At 35.0% G+C, this 21,110-nt stretch overlaps 2 protein-coding genes and 1 pseudogene across 2 annotated transcripts in view; 1 reads left to right on the top strand and 2 right to left on the bottom strand.

The window, feature by feature from the left end:
* The window catches only part of LOC142615705 (protein SUPPRESSOR OF K(+) TRANSPORT GROWTH DEFECT 1-like), a 67,985-nt gene that overhangs the window by 24,389 nt on the left and 22,486 nt on the right, over positions 1-21,110 (top strand). The window lies entirely within an intron of this gene.
* On the bottom strand, positions 219-4,312 carry LOC142615309 (uncharacterized). The gene is made up of 7 exons (XM_075788045.1): positions 4,257-4,312; positions 4,012-4,087; positions 3,018-3,104; positions 1,866-1,919; positions 1,026-1,104; positions 871-941; positions 219-748 (listed from the first exon to the last, which is right to left on the bottom strand). The coding sequence occupies exons 1-7, from the start codon at positions 4,310-4,312 to the stop codon at positions 743-745; spliced, it is 429 nt and encodes a 142-aa protein (XP_075644160.1). The 3' UTR covers positions 219-742.
* On the bottom strand, positions 4,264-13,169 carry LOC142617539 (uncharacterized; annotated as a pseudogene).

Below are 21,110 nucleotides of genomic sequence, written 5' to 3'. Positions count from 1 at the left end.
CTTTGATAATTTCATGTGAATTGCATATTGTATTTTCACACTAAAAATACTTTAAAATAACATAAAATTTTAATAGACAAAATACAATTTAATAGAAGTGCTATTATTTTGAGAATTAGTTTATACTAACATTCCACTTGATATTTACATGATAGTCTCTGAATGGACAAATTTGTATATATTTTAAATTTTGAGTTTGTAATTGAAACTTTTAAAAATCTATGATTTAATTTATATATATTTGTATTTATGAATGTGTTCTTAGGGATGCCAAATATGACATCACCACCTATAAAAGCTATTACAAAACACTTGGGAAATACAACAATGAACTATATCACTTGGAGGTGAAGCTTCAATGTCATCTTCTGCAGCTCAGGGGTGCATAAAGCTTAAAGGAACTTTCTAAGGGATAAACACATTGGAAGCTTATTTGCTCTAATACAATTACAACATTACTCTATGCAAGGGACCCCAAATATTTATCTCAGCTCTGGACAAACAATCAACTCTCACTTAGCAATGGTGATTCAAAGTCAAGGTGAAACTTCAATGTCATCTTCTGCAGCTCAGGGGTGCATAAAGTTTAAAGGAACTTTCTAAGGGATAAACTCATTGGAAGCTTGTTTGCTCTAATACAATTACAACATTGCTCTATGCAACGGACCCTAAATATTTATATCAGCTCGAGACAAACAATCAACTCTCACTTAGCAATGGTGATTCAATGTCATCCTTTGAATTATTGCTTGAAGGTGCCCCAGGTTCAAGCAGGCAAGCAAAACATAAGGAAATCATCCGAGGAGATTAGGATTCAGAGTTAGTTAAGAGAGAGAGAGAGAGAGAGGGGGGGGGGGGGTATGTGCTTACCATGCATACAGATGTGCATATAATACTGAAACCTTTGCAGTTAAAAGGAGCATTGCTAGATAAGAACCATGCTAAAACAACAATTTAACTTGTTAGCAATACATATGAATTGATTCTAACACTCAACTAAACAAAAGATGAGTTAGTCCACTCACAAGTCAATGGACTCATTATAAGTGGTGATAGCAAACTTAATAATGACTCCACACCAGCCACAAATCCTTGTGCTTTTCCCTACACAAACAATTAAGCATGCATGTCAATGGAGTGACCACGGTTCAAGTGCTTTGTAATTTATTTAGCTCAAGAAGTAACTTAACACAGAACAAGTTATTTTGATACGGGAGAACCCCATATCTACTTTTATTTCTTTTTCATTTGGCGTACTCCTAAAATTCTCTATAAGTCAAGTGAATGCAACAATTTCATTCAATAACCAAAAAAAAATAATTGGACCAATTTGCAAAGAAAGCTGCCGCTTTAAACTCAAAACTCACTACTATGTCATGCTGATCTAATTCGTACTAAACACATGTTGATGAATCTACCTGATTTTTCCCAACTAAGTTCAAAGTTCAATCTAAAGAAGTATAAAACATCCAGGTCTAGATGAGTAGTGCGACATATGAGATGATAGCATTAGCTTTCCTCAAACAACATTATCTAATTAAGCAGGCTCACTCTACGTATGACAATACCGAGAATACAAAAAACAGGCCTCTCTTTTTATTGGTAGAAAAAGTAGAAGATTTTTTTTTTTTTGGTGGAAATCATTTCTAGAAAGAATATCAAGGACTATGGAATGCAGAACTGTAGGTAATGGGATCGTAGGTATTTTCCAAACCTAATCGTTTGAGCTCGATGCTCTTGAAATAATGGCATAAGTCTGCATGTAATTTGACAGGAAAAATTGAAAGACCATTAGAATTAAAAGGTGAACTAAATAACCACATTGAATATTATTTTATAAAAGAATTGATGATTCCAAAACTTACAGTAGGTCTTATAAGGACAACTACCACTTTAAATGTGGCACCCATGAATGGTACCTGCATTGTGGCAATGTTACATTGTTACTAACTGAGAAATGTATCCACGGTTGAAAATAATAAAAAGAACTAGGAAAATATTAGTTTTGACTTTCACAAACTCTTGATTAACACATGATTGATTTTATAACTCCAAAAGGAGGAATAGAAACTATAAAATTCAAAATAGCCTAAAGAAAAATCAAATAAAGAAAAGATTCTACTCAAGTGTTTGTGTGTCAGAAAATTTTCCTTTAGAATAGAGTTAAATAAAACATTCATCAAGTGTGTACATACCCATGGCGCCCATGCAAGGCCATTGAATAATGCATGCACAGCAAAAAGAACCATTAGTTTTTCTTTTCTTTAGAAATTTGTGTTGGGGGTATTAAAAGTAAAAATTATAAGCGACTTACATAAGCTATTGATGCAAGTATTCCTATGCACAATATCACCTTCTCTCCAACCAATGGATTTATTAGTGGAAGCACCAACATCTGGAAGCAAACCACAAATCGAACATATTATAGGAAGAGCATTTCTTGAGGATTTTAAATTTTTCCTAAAGGAAAACATCCTTAACATGATCATCATACGGAATATTTTGGCCAAAAGAGAATTCATGTATGCCAGTAGTATGACAGTGCTCTTATCTTCAAAGACTTTGAAAGGATTATAAGCTATTAGGAATCGAGTATTAAGAGGCACAGTACTCTCAATTCCAGAACTCATTAAATAAACTTCTTAGTTATAAAAATTTTCAAATATGAAAAATATTGTGCTCATTAAGAGGGAAAACAATAAGACAGAATACAACCCTAAGAATTGTTTCATTTTTATAACCACGATGCCTTAGCATTGATTTCTATCCAGAAGACAAATTAATAATTATTACAACACCAACTGGAAGAATTCTTATTTTGATAACTTCAAAGCAACCAAGCAGAGGATTTAGAGAAAAACTCTAGCATATGCCAAGCAGATAACAAAATAACATAATAGCAAATATTGATATGCTACCTTGACTGATGGCTAACGAATAATTTACATCTTCAGTATAAGGGTATATCAATCTGTTAAGTAAATAAAAGGAAACTTTTGCTCTATAATACACTTCACCTGTGAAATAATTGAACCGAATCCCACAAGCATCAGAATTTCTAAGAACTCATTTTTGTCAAAACCAAAAGCTGCCTTCAGATAGTACTGCACAAGTAGTAGCATAACTCAAGTCATTGAATCAAAAAGAAAACAATGTTTCACGAACTATCATTACTCAACGTCATGGATTGGTGAAATTGCAATTATCTAATGAGCAGATAAATCTAGCACTAGCTTATCCTAAACTATTGATTAATAAGAAAGCCATTGGCTTTGTAGTCCCTAGCAAGTCCGAAGCATCAAACCTTTTCTTTTTCTACACGGGTGTCAACGCAAAAGTTCTCAAATTACTTTGGTGGGTTCAGGACATATGCTTATGACAACTGTTAAGCAACCAGGTCATGACTTCTCTGATTCAAACTCCCCTGAATAAAGCTCTATAGGGTCTCCTGCTTCAAGTCTAAGTCTCTACCAATTTCTCTTTCTCCTAGTCCTTCCACATTCTATTTTTATAAGGTCTGTGAAATTTTTCCTTTAAAACTGGAAATCTTTAGCTTTATATTATAATCAAAATTATTTTTATCTATTTTTGGAGTCAGCACATTGCAAACAAATCCTACTCCTACAAGGTACATTTACAGGGCATTTTCCTTTTCTCCCTTTTCTTTGATTTTTCCCAAATCACACAATGTGCCAGTTATTGATTTGTAATGTCAATCGGATTTTGGCCAAATTTCGATTGGCGGCAACAATAAGCCTCACAAAAGCTTTCTGTTGCATACAAGTTTTTTTTTTTTTCAAAATACTTGCTTTAAAGATTCTAACTAAAATTTCAAAATAATTGCTTTAACTACTCTGGAATGGCTGAATGAATATGTCGTTTGTCAAAAAGTTAAAAAAAAAATTATATATAGTTTTGAAATATCTGATGTTGTATGATGGTACCAAGAGGAAATTGCAGCATGCAACCATCTATTTGCTTGTTAAAACGACAAACTAATAGGAAACATACCATTAAGACACAGTTGATGCCCGACTTTCCCAACTCAAAGAAGAAAGAAACCAAAGATATGCCCCTTAATGTCGAACTGTAAAAGAAAAACGAAGTGCTTTTAGCCAGACAAAGAAAATTTACATATAATGTTTTGCAGCTAAAAAGGTTTGGTTGCAAAGACTGCCTAAGAGATTTCAGATATGGTATTTACGTAATGCAAGATGACAAATATTTTAAGCTGTCTCGATTATAGACAAAATTACCTGCTCATAACTATTGTAGCAGCATTTTTCAATGCATTGTATCGTTTCTGGATCATTTTATTGGCGTAGTCAAGCAAGCTGAATCGTGGTCCCTCTTTGGAGCCAGCTTAATCGTCTCAACCAGCAATAGTTGCATATAAACTGGACAAAAGATCAAGAGAGCTATTGAAACCTGAAACAAAAGGCTGAAATGGAAAAATGATTTGACAAGAGGAAAATTTGACAGAATTAAGGCCGTGTGGCTAATGCTAAATTTAAAGCAGCAACATACAGGAAAAATGTACTTTTCTGGGAGAAAAAGTGCTAGAAGATTTCCCAAGACATGCGAAGCAGCACAAAGGCCTGTTATCCAACTAAAAGCTGCTGCCCTCTTATTCTCTTCAACAACATCTGCCTGCAAAAGATGGGAAAATGAGAACCCCAATATTCCCTATTCATGATTATCAAACACTGAGGAATAACACTTACCGAATAAGCAATAGCAATGCAGAAAATACTCCCTTGACTTAGAATAAAAGATATTATACAAAGCACATAGTAAGCATATACAAATCCTGTAGACTGATTCCAGGTAAGTATAGCTGAAAAAAGAATACAGAAAAATCAAATTTGTAAATTCACTTGATCTTGACAATATCATGAATTTACTGCTAATAGCATTATACAGAGAAAGCATTAATGTCATTCACAATTTTGAAAGGTAATCATGTATAGTTGTAATTGAAATTTCCCTTCTTTTTTTTTGAACTATAATTACATTTAACTCTTCTTTGTCTCTCATCTTTCATACATCATGTAGGGTGCTTATCTTACCCTTCAATAATAAAAAAGTTCTTGGCCAGACTATCTGTCAGATTTGTTTAGCTTGAAGCCAAATTCATGCCCTAGAAATGGTTTCTTGGTTTGAACGCTAAATCATCAATCTTTTGACATGCACATTATCTATGGTTTCCCATATATTGTCTTCAAAAGCATTTGTGACTTCTTCTTTTTTAGAGGAAAAGCATTTGTAACTTCAATAGTACTGAATCACATTAAATTTTAAAAAGAATAATAATTGAAAGAAAAAAAAAAACATAATAGTGAAACAGCCGAGACAAACACATAATATTAATGCCACGCATATTAGGGGTTTCGTATACATATATAATTCTCATAGTTTAGAAGGAAATATATAACAGCATTGTACATGTAACTTCACAGAATCATGAAAGTTGTTCAAATGAAATATACCAAATGGGAAAATAGAAGTGGATATAGTAAGGAGCAGTGGTTTACGCCTATGCTCATCTGCAAGCTGACCTAAAAGTGGAAGCACCACCATCTTGAAAATTCCAACCACCTGCATGCATTTAAAATATATATGTCAAAACTTAATTTAAAAACAATTTCCCTGGTTGTCTTTCCTAATCTTCTTCTACATCTCATGTTAACAAGAAATTGCTTTTTGAATTGCTCAATGCAATCATATGATTAAAATCAAATTGAGGAGCATAAAGTAAAACAAGTATCTTTTGAACAATGTTAGATACACAATATTTTTCACAATAAATTTTAGAATTGTTGAGTTATCAAATTGTTTTTTTTTTTTTTTTTAATTTGAAACCACTACTAATACCACTTTATTATCTATACTTGGAAAAATTGCTCTTAAAGTTATGGTATAACAACATGCGTCCTATAAAGTTAAGTTGAGCCGAAAACAATTTAAAGGATCATGAGGTGGTCATCTCAAGTGTCTTGATAAGTTTGCCGCTTGTCTATAAATCAAAAGCCAAATTATAAAGACACATACTAATGTGAGACTGAGAGGGAAAGAGGAAAGCTAGAAGGTGAGCTCTAGCAAGTCTAGAGTTTATTTCTCCCCTAACGTCTCTGTTAATCTCAGATCCTCTCTCTATGATGTTCTTGGCTTCCACTCTACCCCCAACTTAGGTAAATATCTTGGTTTCCCTAACATGTGGGTTCCTATTCCCAGGACTATAGCTCCATCATTGAGAGAGTTCATGCTAAGTTGGCTGGCTGGAAAGCAAACTTTTTATCTTTTGCTGGCAGAGTTGTCCTTTCTCAAGCCACCAATATTTCTGCCATTCCTTCTTATATTAGCTCTTTTTGCCAAGCTGAGATGGAGACTTTTGCATGAAAAAGAGTCCCATTGAACCTTGCTCTGATACATGGTCCACAATAAAATAAAAAAGGGCAATACTATCTTTTCTAAATGCACCAGATGGCAAGTTGGGAGTAACTCTCTCAGCTAAAATTATGGTATGACAAGAGGTGTCCTCTTGGTAATGTGAAAAACCTCATTGAAGGTCCTCTGACATTGATGGGGGAAAAACTCTTAGTTAAAGATGTAATCTCTAATGGGGTTTGTAATGGAACCTCCATTGCATCTCTCCTTTATTTGTTGTCTCTTCCCAGACATATCAACTCATCAAGGCCATTTCCATCGGGTTTTGTCTCTGTTAGAAATACTGAATAAATGTATTGTATTTTACACTTAATAGAATATACATGAGTGTCTTTATATAGGAGGCAGAGTGTGTAGTATAAATATGTATACTATACAAGTAAACAAGGTAAGCTTAAAGTCCACAACCTATTACACGTTAACAGCCCCCCTCAAACTCAAGGTGAGTGTAAAACCAACTTGAGGTTGTCAACCAAAGCACGAAGGCGTCCCTTAGGATGTGACTTGGTGAAAATATCTACAAGTTAATCTTTAGAGGAGACCGAGAACAGCTTGAGAGCACCATGGACTAGATGATAACAGACAAAATGACAATGGATCTCGATGTGTTTAGTCTGTTCATAGAAGACATCATTGTGAGCAATATAAATGTGGCACTCTGGTTGTCACAATAAAGAGGAGTAGTAGAGGATGTGAACACACCTAAGTTTTTAAGAAGCCATCGTAGCCAAAGGAGCTCAAATGTGATAATAGCAAGGGCATGATATTTTGCTTTAGTATTGGAGCGGGCCACAAGGGGCTTTTTTTTTTGCTTCACCAAGAAGTCAGAGAAGAACCAAGAAGAAAACAATAACTAGTGGTGGACTTGCGATTAGTGGGGTCTCCTGTCCAATCAACATCAAAGAATGTACGGAGAACAAGAGGAGACTGAGCAAAGTAGAAAATGTCATAGAAGAGAGTGCCCTTTAAATATCGAAGAATGTGCAGAACAGCAGCATAGTGAGTTGATCATGGAGCAGACAGATATTGGCTCACCTAGTGAACAGCATAGGAAATGTCTAAACGAATGACAGTGAGATAAACTAGGCTGCCAACCAACCGTCTATAAAGAGAGGGATTAGACAATGGTTTCCCCCCTAAGAGAGTCAAATGTGCATTAAGTTCAACTAAAGTGTCAATAGTTTTGCTATCAGTAAGTCCAACTCAAGACAAAAATTTAAAAGTATATTTGGCTTGAGTAATATAAAGTCCATTTGTAGAATGAGTGATTTCAAGACCTAAGAAGTAGTTAAGATATTCGAGATCTTTCATCTCAAACTGCTAACTGAGAAAATCCTTGAGTTGTTGAATGCTACTAAGGTCATCATTAGTTATGATCATATCATCCACATATAGGAGAAGTAAAATAGTGCATTTGTCGGTGCGACGAAGAAATAAGGCAGAATCATAATGACTGGCAATGTAACCCAAGCGAGAGATGGTAGAGCTGAACTTGGCAAACCCAGCTCGTGAAGCTTGTTTAAGGCCATAAAGTGCACATCGAAAGTGACAAACTTTGTTTGGTTCAATAAAGAGACTAGGAGGAGATTGCATATAAACTTCTTCACTTAAATTCCCATTAAGAAAGACATATTTGACATCCAACTGAAAAAGATCCCATTTAATGGTAACAGCAATAGCTAAAAAGACACGAACAAATGAGATTCGAGCAACTAGAGCAAAGGCCTCTTCATAATCAATTCCATACTCTTGTGTAAAACCTTTTATAACAAGACGAGATTTATAGCACTCAATGGACCCATCAGAGCGAGTCTTGATCTTGTAGATCCACTTATAACCAACCACAGATTTTCTGGGGGAGAAAGTCACCAAATCCCAAGTATGGTTTTTAGATAATACATCAAATTCTTCTTTCATTACAATCTGCCATAAAGGGTCAGTGGAAGCCTCACAATAGGTGTGAGGCTCGTGTAGTGTAGCAAGGGTAATGTAACAATGATAGTCAAATAAATGTGCAAGAATAGATCTTACCCAAGTTGAGTGACGAGGTGGAATGTCTTGTGCATGATCTTCAGGCAGAGCAGGAGCAGGGGGACCCAAGCTTAGGGTTGGGTAGCTCGTCTTTGACCTGTTCATCATCCGCCTGTTCATCTTCCACCTGTTCATTAGAGGGTGATTCAGCAGAGGTATCAAAAGTATTTGGTGGTTGGACAAAGAAGTCTATAGGAGGATCAAGAATAACTATAGAAGGAATGTGTGGCTCATCTGGAAAAAGATCTAAGACATAGGAGGTAGATAGGGAGGCACGAAAGTGAGAGAGATCGACAAAGGAACGATGTTCCCAAAAGATAACATTGCGGGAGATACGAAAACGATGAGTGACAAGATCATACCACTGATACTCCTTTTGAGTTTTGCCATAGCTAAGAAAAGAATAAAGTTTAAATCAAGGCTCAAGTTTGTTATGCTCATGTAGTTGAAAAAGAACGAAATAGGCAAAATCGAAGGAGTGAAGGTGGTGATAGTATGGAAGGGACCCAAAAAGGCACTCATATGAAGTTTGATTTTGGATGACAGGACTGGGAATGCAATTAATACCATAAATAACATGAAGAGCAGCTTCGACCCAAAAAGGAGCAAAAACTGTGGTAGAGAGAAGGAGAGTAGGAAAAATGTCAAGAATATGACGAAATTTTCGTTCGGCTCTACCATTTTGTTGAGAGGTACTTGGACAAGTTAGTTGATGAATAGTGCCATAGGAATGCAAAATAGCTTGGAAAGCATATTGAGTGTATTCAAGGGCATTATTAGATCGAAAATTTTTGATTCATTTGCAACCATTTTTGCAAAATTACAATACACTTGCAGTAATTCAGAATGATGTTTCATATGAAAAATCCAGGTATAGCAGGAATAAGTATCAACAAAGATAACAAAATATCAAGATCCACCAATACTAGAGACAGAGGAAGGCCCCCAAACATCATAATGAATTAGGTCAAAAATATCAGTGGACATAAACTCACTAGTATTGAAAGCTAAAGCTCTTTGTTTTCCTAATTGACATGAAACACAATTAAAATTTTTTGTGGATACTGAACCTAACAAACCTCTAAAAGCCAAGTGTTATACCTGACCGGAAGATGCATGACCAAGTCGGGCATGCCAAAGTGCAAGAGAAGGAATAGAAGAAACTGCAGCAGCTACAATAGCAACAGAAACAAGAGCAGCAAGTGGAAGACAAAGGTTGTCCTCAGGAAACATATGCCCAACTCTAGGACTGGTCCCTAACTCTTGTCTCGTCCATGAATCCTGCATAGTACACCCAGAATAATCAAAGGTAATGCGATAACCCAACTCAACTAATTGTCCCATAGAAAATAAATTGTAAAAAAGGTTAAGAGCATTAAAGACCCCAGGAACCGAGAGGTTGGAGGTTGAGATAGAACTTATATTATGACCAAACATTGTAAAACCATTTGCTATGAGAATCTTAAAAGGGTGTGGTGCAGGTTCAAGTTGAGAAAATAAGGGCGAGTGAGGTGTCATGTGATTGCAACAAGCAGAATCCATGAGCTAAGAGGAAGGAGACACACCATATGAAACTAAGAGAGAATAGGCATAAGATGCATTACCAACCATACAAATGGTATTAGCGATAATGTTTTGAAAGTCAACTATGGAAATGATGATAGTGGATCTAGAAAACTTGGACTTTACGGAGACGGGAGTCATTGGTTGGATACTCTTAGTGTTAGCAACAATAGCAGCAGAAATGGAAATAGTTGATTTTTGCGTTGATAGCAAGTCTCAATATTATGGCCAAGACGTTTGCAAAAATTGCAAAAACGTTTGTTAGATTGTCGATGATGATTGTTGCAATAAAATGAAGACCTGTCCTTATTCTTCATTTAGAAGAAAAATATGCAAAAAAGAAATCTACTCGAAAAACTGGATAAGGAGCACCTGAATTGCAAAACGTCAACTATGAAAAAGTGAACGGTCAAACCTACCTTAAAAGTTAACGGTCAAAGTCAACCAGCAGAGCGATGATGTCAGCAAGATGACACGGATGGTGACGTAAGTAGAGGGTTGACGAGGTGGCTGATGTAAGTAGGATGACGTCAGCAGGTTGTTAGGGGCACGTGAGGCGCGTGGGGCGCGTGTGATGCATGGACGAAGAAGTAGAATCTTCTGGTGGCGTGTGTAGGTGTGTGTCTTTGATGCAATTTACTTGGGCGGCGTGTGAGGGCGCGTGATATGTCCGATGACGTCGATTCTTCTCCGATGATGTAGATCGGAAGAATACGATTCCGATGGTATCGGCGACTAGAGGATCAGAGTAGAATTTATGGCGGCGACTGGAATGGCAGACTTTGATCCCAAAAATGCTTATCACTTGCCTCTAGTATTATTGTTGAACTCTGGGCCTTAAAGAGATGGCCATTTTTTCTCATTTTTTCACCCTCCTTCCTTTAATTGCATGGGAACTATGTATTTAATTACTTTGTAATTTAATCCTTTTGCTAATATATTATCCATAAACCCAAAAAAATAAAAAATAAAAAATAAAAAATAAAAGACCTTGAAGGTGGGGACCCTGGTTACTTGTCTTTTTATATTTTGGTACACAACTTGGTCACATTTATTAAGGTACTACCACAACTATAACTTTCTGTCTTGTATTTCATGAGTCATGACTATACTAAATTAAGGATAAAGTAAACAACAATAATAATAATAATTATTCTATATTTTTTTACAAAAGATAAATATTCTAAAATACATTAAAATTCAAGAGGTCAATAAAAAACCCAAAAAAAAAAAAAAATTCAGATCATGAATATGACATCTCTATGACCGGGGACCCACACCTTTAATTTAAAGATGTGAACATTGCTTACAAGGAACAATTAGTTAACTGCTCTGAAATCCACTTAGCCTACGCATAATTTATTACAATTTCGTTGCCCAAAATTAAAGATATTTCCAAATCCAAAATTATAAAAGTATTATTTTGCCAACTAACTTAACTAATAGAGCATCTAGTCTTATCATATCCTACCTCCCCTCATAATTTTGGGAGTGTTGGTGATGAGAGGGGAGATCTCGATTGCGTAACCTATAATTAATGAATGCCACTTAAAAAAATTAAAAAAAAAATCTCTCTCTCATTAACATATGTTTCTCTTTCTACTATTTTGTAAATTTACTCTGCCCCTGAAGAAATTTTTTGACTCTGCCACTGGCTATAAGATATATAATACTATTATATTATCAATTAATTTACTTTGAGAAGCTTCTGCTTTCTATATGTTGTGGAAATTAACAGATTGATATTTTTATTTTAGATCAACCTAATCCATTTATAAACGGATAATTGAATATTTTATATAGAGTACGACATGTGGAATCATTTTGCATGTCTATATCTACGTATCGTACCCACATTTGTATATGTACATGTAACATGTATTTGTGCCAGTGTTTCATAGTTGGTAAGAGATTTTACCAACTAAAATGGCCCATGTTTACTCTACATTTTTCAGGAGCTAAATTCAACAAAGTCCAGTCGTCCACCCAAAAACATAAAAAAAAAACAAAGAAGAAGACAGAATTTGTTACCTACCGTCTGTTTAAAACCATTAAGATAAATAGCTTGAGTACAGGTTGACTCTCCAGGACATAGAGCGTTGGTAATAACATCAACAAGAACAGAAATAGTCATCTCTTCAGCGATCCAATGGACAGAGTGGTAGTAGCAAGTGAAACATCAGCTTCATTCCCTCCATGTAGGGGTGTCCACGGGTCGGTCCGGGTCGGGTTTGTGCCCAACCCGAGACCGACCCGATAGAATCGGGTTGAACAAACACTGACCCGCCGCCGACCGGCGAGGGAGTCGGATCGGTGCGGTCGGTTTTGCACCGGAAGCACGGTCGGTTCGGTCGGAACCGTCCATGGTGAAAAATCCTGCCAAACTTGTTGATTTCAGGCGAAAAAACGTCAAATCCGGCGGAGACTCACCGGATCTGGTGAGATCTCACTAGATTTGGACAAAATATCACTCGATCTACTTGATAAGTCACCGAAATATGAAAATCTGGTGCCAAAATCTGAAAATTTGAAGTCGGGATCTGGAAATTTGAGGCCGGAATCTGGAAAATACGACCGGAATCTGGAAAATGCCGCCGGAATCTGGAAAATACCACCGGAATCTGGAAATAATCGCCGGAATCTGGAATTTTTTTCTAGAAATACCTAGTACATCGGTCGGATCGGGTTTTTTCGGGTTCTGGAGAGGAAAACCGAGACCGATCCGCCGCCGTCGGTTTTTGGAACAACAGACCCGTCGCCGACCGGTGACTTGATCGGGTCGGACGGTTTTCGGGTCAGATCCGGTCGGATTCTTCGGGTGGGTCGGATCTCCGGATTGGATGGACAGCCCTACCTCCATGCCACTACTACTACTACTGCTACTACTGTCTTGTCGTTTTGCTAGTAATTTGTTGAACAACATGGTCTAGTTGAAAATTTATTATATGGAAGAAGTTATTTCGATGTGGGACTTGAATTGAGAGAGTGAAGCTGAGATTTGACTGGTTGGTGTGGTGGCAATAATGTTGGGAAGCGTTTATAAGATGAAAAAACGGGAGATCTTGTGGTGATCCGAGGCTCTGCAGGAGAATGCACATGCTGGTGTAGGTTCTGATTGTGGCATTGCCTTGTTTGCTTGTGGATGTTTGGTGATTCTGATATTTGGCCTAGCCAAGCAGTCTCTCTACTTTGCTGACGCGACAACTTGTACTGGTTCTTGTCTATTCACTACTGAAATCATTTTTTATCAATGGGTGTCAAATTGTTTGCGTCTATGAACTTTTTCTTTTAATAATGATAAGATAATCTTCATGATATTTTAATAAAAGGAAGTAGAGTACTAACGTTTTACTGGACTATTCCACCCTCAAATAATCTTCAATTTTAGAAAAAATGGATTAAATTTCAGACCATCAGTTTAGAACTTTAGATAGATTCAAGTGTATTATAAACAACAAATTCATTTGATTAGTTGAATTTTACCTGCCAAGCACCTTAATTGAATTGACATTTTTTTATGCACAAAGTGCTTGGAGATCTAAAGAGGAAAAAATTCGTATTGTGAAGTTAGTAGTATATTATAATTATCTCTAAAATAGAAAAAATAAATAAATAAATTACTTGCGCTCTGGCTCTCTGTCCATTTTGCTAATCCTCCTAGAGTAGAGAGTAGAGACTACCCCTCCACTTGCTTGCACGCCAGCCCCTGTTTCACACCTAGTGGCCTTTGGGTTAGCAAACGACATGTTGTGTCGTATCCTAATGGCCCATTGTATGTTTTGTGTGGGAGAAGCGTGTGTAGCTAGACTCTTAGGTATATATGTCCAAACAAATGGATTGTCCTCTTCAGTTTTTAACTTTCATTCCTAGAAGCGACGTGTAGTTGAAAGAAAGCGATTGTAGACATCGTATTTTGTTTAGGCATATACCCGAGGATCTCGGTCTTGATGATGAAAGTCTTCCTAATCACTACTGAACTGATCAACACCGTATATTAAATACAACAACTCAAGCCACAAAGACTCGAGCCCATTTTTCAAACCCAAATCCGTATCTAAAGTGAAGTGAGTCACTGCTAATTAAAAGTAACAAATTCACACATAAACTGTATTTAAAACTTACTTCATGTCAAATCCTTTTATAAGTCTTTCAGAAGGAGCTTCACACACATATACACTTACATTATGCTAGAGTAAAAATTATATCTTATATCAAAAAAGTCCTTTTATAAGTCCATGTGAATTGCATATGGTAATTTCACACTAAGAGTACTTTAAAACAACATAAAAATTTTAATAGAAAAATACAATTTAATAAGAGTTCTATTATTTTGTGAATTAGTTTGTACTAACGTTCAACTTGATATTTACATGAAGTCTCTGAATGGGCAAATTTATATAATTTTAAAATTTGAGTTTTTAATTGAAACTTTTTAAAATCTAGGACTATATTGAGAGAGAGAGAGAGAGAGAGAGAGAGAGAGAGAGAGAGAGAGAGAGAGAGAGAGAGAGAGAGAGAGAGAGAGAGAGAGAGAGAGAGAGTTCAATTTACATCTAGTGTAACTCTAAGTAATGTTATACCATCTAATAACTTGTTATTGAATTCAAATTTTGAAAATCCTACTAATAGATTACATATTTTATATATTTTTTTAATATGCATGTAAATTTTAATGCTAATTGGATATTATTTATTATTTGACCAAAAACTCATCTTTTATTCATTATTTTAAATGGAAAAATTTGAATTTAAACAACTGATTGATAACGTGACTATTGATCTTTGATTATCTTAAAATTTTGCAAACATAAAAAATATATAAAAATAATATAATTTAACAATGCATTTGTCAAAATTTGGATTCAATTAAAAAATATTAGGTGGTATAACATTATTTAAAGTTACACCAAATATAATCCCCTCTACCCCAGGTGCCGCGTTCTGGATGTCAAATATGGAATGTCTAGCTGCTGTAACAGTCAAAGATTTATGTTGCATATAATTCTTCATCCTCAGCGAGTTACACCAATAAAACTGCATTTGAACAGTTCAGACTGAACTTGTAGGTAATCCACACGGTGCCCATGGGTGAGTCGTTGACTCTTTTCTTAGCACATCTCTCTCTCTTCCATATCTTCTCAGATTTTCTCTATTGGATTTGCTTTTCTATTTTTCTTCTTTACTTTTGTCTCTGAAGGTTAGTGCTTTGCAGAATTCATATTGCAAGTCCAAAATTATTTTACTCCTTGCATCAATTCCAAGAACACGGGTATGGCTAAAAGCCTTACTCTTTGCAACGTTCATTAATATTAAGTTATTAACCACTACTATTTCTTTCTTTTTTTTCTCTACTGTCAAGAACTCTTCTTCGCGTATTCCTTAATTTAATTTTAAATTAATATAAATTTTACATAACATATAAATATAATCAACTATTATTAATTTTGTAAAACCATATAATCTATCACATAAATTAAATAATGCAATGTTTGATTGTTTGTTTGTCTAATTTTTAAATAATCTTTAACCTATTATTAATTTTTGTATCTTAATTATTATACCTAATAAGTTATTATTAATTTGAAAATATAAATCTATGAGCAAATAACTTGTATCGTATATTAAATTGTGTTTATAGTAATATTTTACACTAATTGGAAGTACACAATTTGTACCTGGACTCAAATAGGTGATGGGTTCAGGCCCAAAGAGCCTTATACAATGAAATTTGTTGAGTATGGGTTTAAAATCTAGGTTAGGAATATTGGGGAACTGATAAACAGGCTAGAAGGCCGCAATTTACACAAACAATAGATGTATATGACAAAAAACTCTCTTCAGATGTAAGCCGATGACCACTTGTATGACCTTTATTTCTCTAAGCAAAATATTACAATTTTTTAGTTTCCAAAAAGAGACTCCCCCTCTTCTTTCCTCCCTCGTCTTCTTATAACCTTCTTCTTCTTTCCTGTTTCATCCATGTGTAACACAAATCTTCCTCCTAGATACTTGTCTCATCTATTACCTTTTCAAAGTCTTCAAATAATAGCTGGAAGGCTGAATACCACTGTTCAGAAGTCATTTCTCCATTAATGCGGCCAAGGAGGTAGATGCAGGACCTTTAATGCGGTGGTAGTAGCTTTTTCCTCAGATATTTCTCACCCGTTTCTCCTTCTAACGAGTGCTTGGAACACGCCTTTACCAAAAAAGTCTTCTAGAAGTCTGTCTCTAAATCCTTTAGCATGTCCCATGGCCTTTACTAGACCTGTCCGAGGAGATACTTCTCCTTGGACAACTCCTCTGCCCCTTGTAGCGCGGACTGACCTGTGGGCCTTGAATACTCTGATTGAACAGACTTATATCAACTAACCAGGCCCAAAGCCCAAACATGTCTTTAAGCGTTTTTACCCCCACACTAATTATGTACATAATATGAATATAATATATAAAAATAAAAAGGTACAATTTATTCCTTAGTTGGCCCTCAACGTTAAAGTTTTAGCTCTGTATTAAAAGTTTTAACCCAAATTTAAATGAAATTAAATTCTGTAAAGAGGCGGTATAAAATTCATATTTTATCGGTTCAATCTCAAAATGTCAAATCATCTTATTACATATTTAATAATAAGCACAACCATACTCAATCAATTCTAATACCCATATATAAATCCAACCAAATTGAGAATTTATTAAATATAATAGGATGTATTGAATTTTAAGTAAAATACTAATGTGAAAATCTCTCGCAAACACCTCCAGCTGCACCGAAACTAACCTACCTACATCTTCGAAAACAAATGGTACTTAAACCTCACGAGAAGTGCATGGCTAGCGTCACATCATGCTAGATGATAGGTTTTGACTAAATATCACAAGTGGTAATAGTTAAGGGAATTAACAATGTTTTTTTTAATAATGTTGGATAGTCGTTCATTCAAAATTTCATTTGACTACCAGACTCACATGGTGCAGTTAAGATCTTTATTCATGGGATTGCGAAAATCAGTAGTCTTTCTCTACTGTGTGCGGTTGCAAAAGTTTGTTGCAAATGTTGACGTTTGTCCTAGACTTGTACATATACAAAAGACTGTACTTGTTAGTTGTTACTGTAGTTTTTAATAAAGAAACAAAGATATCATTTCATAAAATAATCTCAATACATAAATTTTAGATATTTAATTTGATTTCTTAAAAAATAAATTGAAAAACTAAATTAATCTAAAAGTATCAAGAATATAACAATGTACATGATAAGGTCAAATTCATCAATTGATATGTTCATTTAGACAGAATCCGATGATAATGAGTTAAAGACCTGCAAAATAGTAATAATGGTGTTTCTCTCATCTGGGTCACCGGCGTGGTGTTAGCCGATGAGCCTCCAATGACAAAGTCAGATGATGGTTCAGAGAGATAATAATAACTGAGAGTATATTTCAGTGTGTATGGATGTGAATCTGTACCTTCTCTTGGTTCTAAGGTGGTTTATATAGATCTTTGTCTTTTCTAGTCATTAAAGGCCTTCAATGGTGGCCTTAATGGCTCTTGTAACATCTATGATGTCTTAATAAGGTGATTGATTATCTTGCCCACGGTCATGTATACGCATTAGTCTGTTTTTAATGGCTCATGCATCAAATGCGTATTTATGGCACTTTGGTCATCCAATGACTCCTACTTTGGTTGTCTAACTTACTTTGGTCATCCAATAACACCTTTAGATGATACAAATTTAGTGATTCATCAGTATCTATAAAGTTGTATCCACATCTCACTACTTGATTGGTTTGAAAAATATATAGGACTCAATATTTCTTTTTTGTTCTTAAAACCCCAAAATTTGAACTGAAAAGTCAAGAAATGGCAGGAAGGGGGGGGGGAGATAGTAGTTCTTTTTTTTCTTTTAAATAATTATTTAGAGTAAAATATAGGACCCATATTGGAATAAACACTAAAACACAAAAAGTGCCGTGATTTCTATTCTTGCAATAAATAACTGATGTGATTATGTGCATAGTGTAAGGCTAAAAAAACTTGGAAAAAATAAGACACAAAAAGTCTTTGATTCGATGCGGTCTTTTACCATGAGTACAGTCAGCCAGGGAAGCCTTTTCCCCCTTGATTTTCGGTTGCCAAGGAAGCCTTTTACTCTCTTTTTCGGTTGCACTTGGTTCCTAGATGGTAAAAACTAATATGAAAATGCTAGGATCATATAACCTCTGTCACAACTTGCTAGAGATGTGTGCAGATCAGTTGGTGCAGTTTTTTTTCTTGAATTTTTCACTGAACCGATAGGAATCACTTTTCCCATAACTCAAACCGATGCACACCACCTATAGTCAGTTTTCTAACCTACATCGGTGTAGTTTTTCGTGATCGGTTTAAAATATTAAAAAAATTGTTTAAAAAAAAATAAACATTAGACTTTCAAGCCCAATATCCATACATCAACCTGTTCAAGATTTAAAGCAAATACAAACTTTTATTTATTTAGCAAGCTGTCAAAGTATATGGACAACCTCAAACTCTATCAATGTCCAGTTGTCCATACATTATACGTAAACCTGTTCATGCATAAATGGATAAAAATATGTTCATACATAAACGGGTAAAAACTTGTTCAAGTATTCATATACAAAACATTTCAAACCTGTTCATACATAGTAAATGTCATCATTTCTTAACTCAATCACAAGTTCAAATTACTCATTAGTCATTACTTAATCAATGTCACAACTAGATCCAACAATAGCAATCATTAGTCAATCAGGTCTAACAGGCAACAATAACAATTATTACTCATTACTCTTTTTTTTTTTCACAACCAACCAACTAATGTAACATCCCAAATTCAATAATTAAATAAAATAAATATTAAAAAAAAAAGCAGAGTTAAACTGTAAAAGAAACATTGATAAAAAAAAATTATATTGATTTCCATGTACAACTTTCTTTTACATATAAAGATAATAACATAAAATAAAAAGGAATTCATTATATTATTCTCAATATAAATACAAAAGCTAATTATATTAAAAAAAATATCTTAAAGCAGTGGTTACTAAATATTAAAATCAAAATCGTAAATAGTGAGTGATGATTACCTCTGAATAAAGGATTGAAGAGTGAGAACTCTCTTAGTCTCAGTCTCCCTCAAAAATCAAAATGCTGAAAAAATAAAGATTGTAGAGTGTAGACCAACTCACTATTCACTACTTAAAGCTCCCTTATACAAGTAACGCTGTAAACTTGAGTGGACTTGGACTTTGAGAGAGAGAGAGAGAGAGAGAGTTAGGGTTGGGGTGAGAAAAGAATGAATTTATACTAAGGGTAGAAATAAATAAATAAAATCTAGCACAAAACAACATCATTTTGATGCTTTTTAAAAAAAATATCCAAGTAAAAATAAAACTTAGTAAAACAAAGCCGTATTAATCCATACATAGTAAAAATAAAACCTAATAAAACCTTTCTTCGATTTTAGACTTCAACTCTAGTGGTTGCATTGCATTGGCATTGGAATAGGCTTTGCCCTCTGCTCACAGGCCTCGGTTCAATCAATTGGCCCCTACGGCGTACTACAAAAAACGGGGTTTATAGCCGCGTTTCAAAAAAGCGGCTATAGACCCCGAAAACACGACTATAGGCTATAGCCTCGTTTTCTAGAGTCGCGTTTACAACCCAAGCCTAAGCAGCGCAGCAACAGCCCTTGCGGGTCTATAGCCGCATTTTTATAACCGCGGCTAAAGGTCAGGCCTAAAGCCGCGTTTTTAACCACGGCTATAGGCATCGGGTCTATAGCCGCGTTTTTTAAAAACGCGGCTACAGACCCACTTTGAGCTGCGTTTATAATCGCGGCTATAGGTTTTATTAAAAAAAAAAAAAAAAATTGTGGGTTTTTTTTTCCCCAAAAAATTCAAAATTCAAACGAAAAAAAAAAATTCAAAATTAAACACAAACCCAAAAAATTCAAAATCAAACACAAACCCAAAAACTTTAAAATCAAACACAACATATTCACAATACAAACACACCCAAAAAATTCAAAATCAAACCAACCCAAATTTAACACTAAATTCATTCAAAGAACACAAAAGCACAAGCTCAGAAACACAAGAACAAGCTCAAAAACACAAACCCATTTAAACATAAACACAATATCAGCAACAAAATAACAAAAATAACCTCTAGCAAAAGTATAATACCCATAAAAAGATTAGAAAATTTTTAGCTTGAATAGTAGAGATGAGTGAACCTCTAGTTTTTCTTATGAAGTTTCCCGGTGACCCTTGCCTGAAAAATGAAGTACATGGTGGTGTGGAGTGTACCGGTGGGACACTGAGGGAGAGAAGTGTGTGTGTTGTGTTGAAAGAAAAAGAAAAAGAAGGAAAGAAAGAAAAAAAAGAAAAAGAAGAAGTAGCAACAAAGAAACAAAGAAAAAAAAAAGTGTTGTGCTGGAGTGAAGAAGGAAGAAAGAAAAACGAAAAAAAAAAAAAAAAAAAAAAAAGAAGACCTTGGCATGATTTGCAGATAAGAAAGAGAGAAACCCATGAAGAAGGACCAAAGAAAGAAAAGATAAGAGTGGGGTAGGTGGGAAAGTGGGGTTCTTTTTTTTTTTTTTTATTGGTGTCACCTATAGCCGCGTTTTTCAAAACGCGGCTATAGCCCCTCCCTTATATAAAAAAATAAATTATTCGGATGCACAGACCATCTTTTTAAAATATATATATTATTTGGCTAGACCTATAGCCGCGTTTTCAAAAAACGCGGCTATAGGCCCTCTGTAGGGGAAATTTTTTTTTAAACAAAATGCACAGGCCATTTTTAAAAAATATATATATTATTTGGCTGGACCTATAACCTCGTTTTCAAAAACGTGGGTACAGGCTAGACTCAAAAACGCAGCTCAAGGCACCTAAAAACGCGGCTTTAGATATAACCTAGGGCCGCGTTTTAAAAAATACGACTTAGACCAAACCTATGGCCGCGTTTTAAAAAACGCGGCTATAGCCCCGCCTTTATAAAAAAATATTTGTTCGACTGTACATGCTAGTCAGTTAAAAAATATT

This window comes from Castanea sativa, chromosome 11 (genome assembly GCF_040712315.1).
Source record: "Castanea sativa cultivar Marrone di Chiusa Pesio chromosome 11, ASM4071231v1".
Taxonomy (NCBI): Eukaryota; Viridiplantae; Streptophyta; class Magnoliopsida; order Fagales; family Fagaceae; genus Castanea; species Castanea sativa.
The sequence above is the reverse complement of the archived record's forward strand: the minus strand, read 5'-3'. Positions and strand labels throughout refer to the sequence as shown.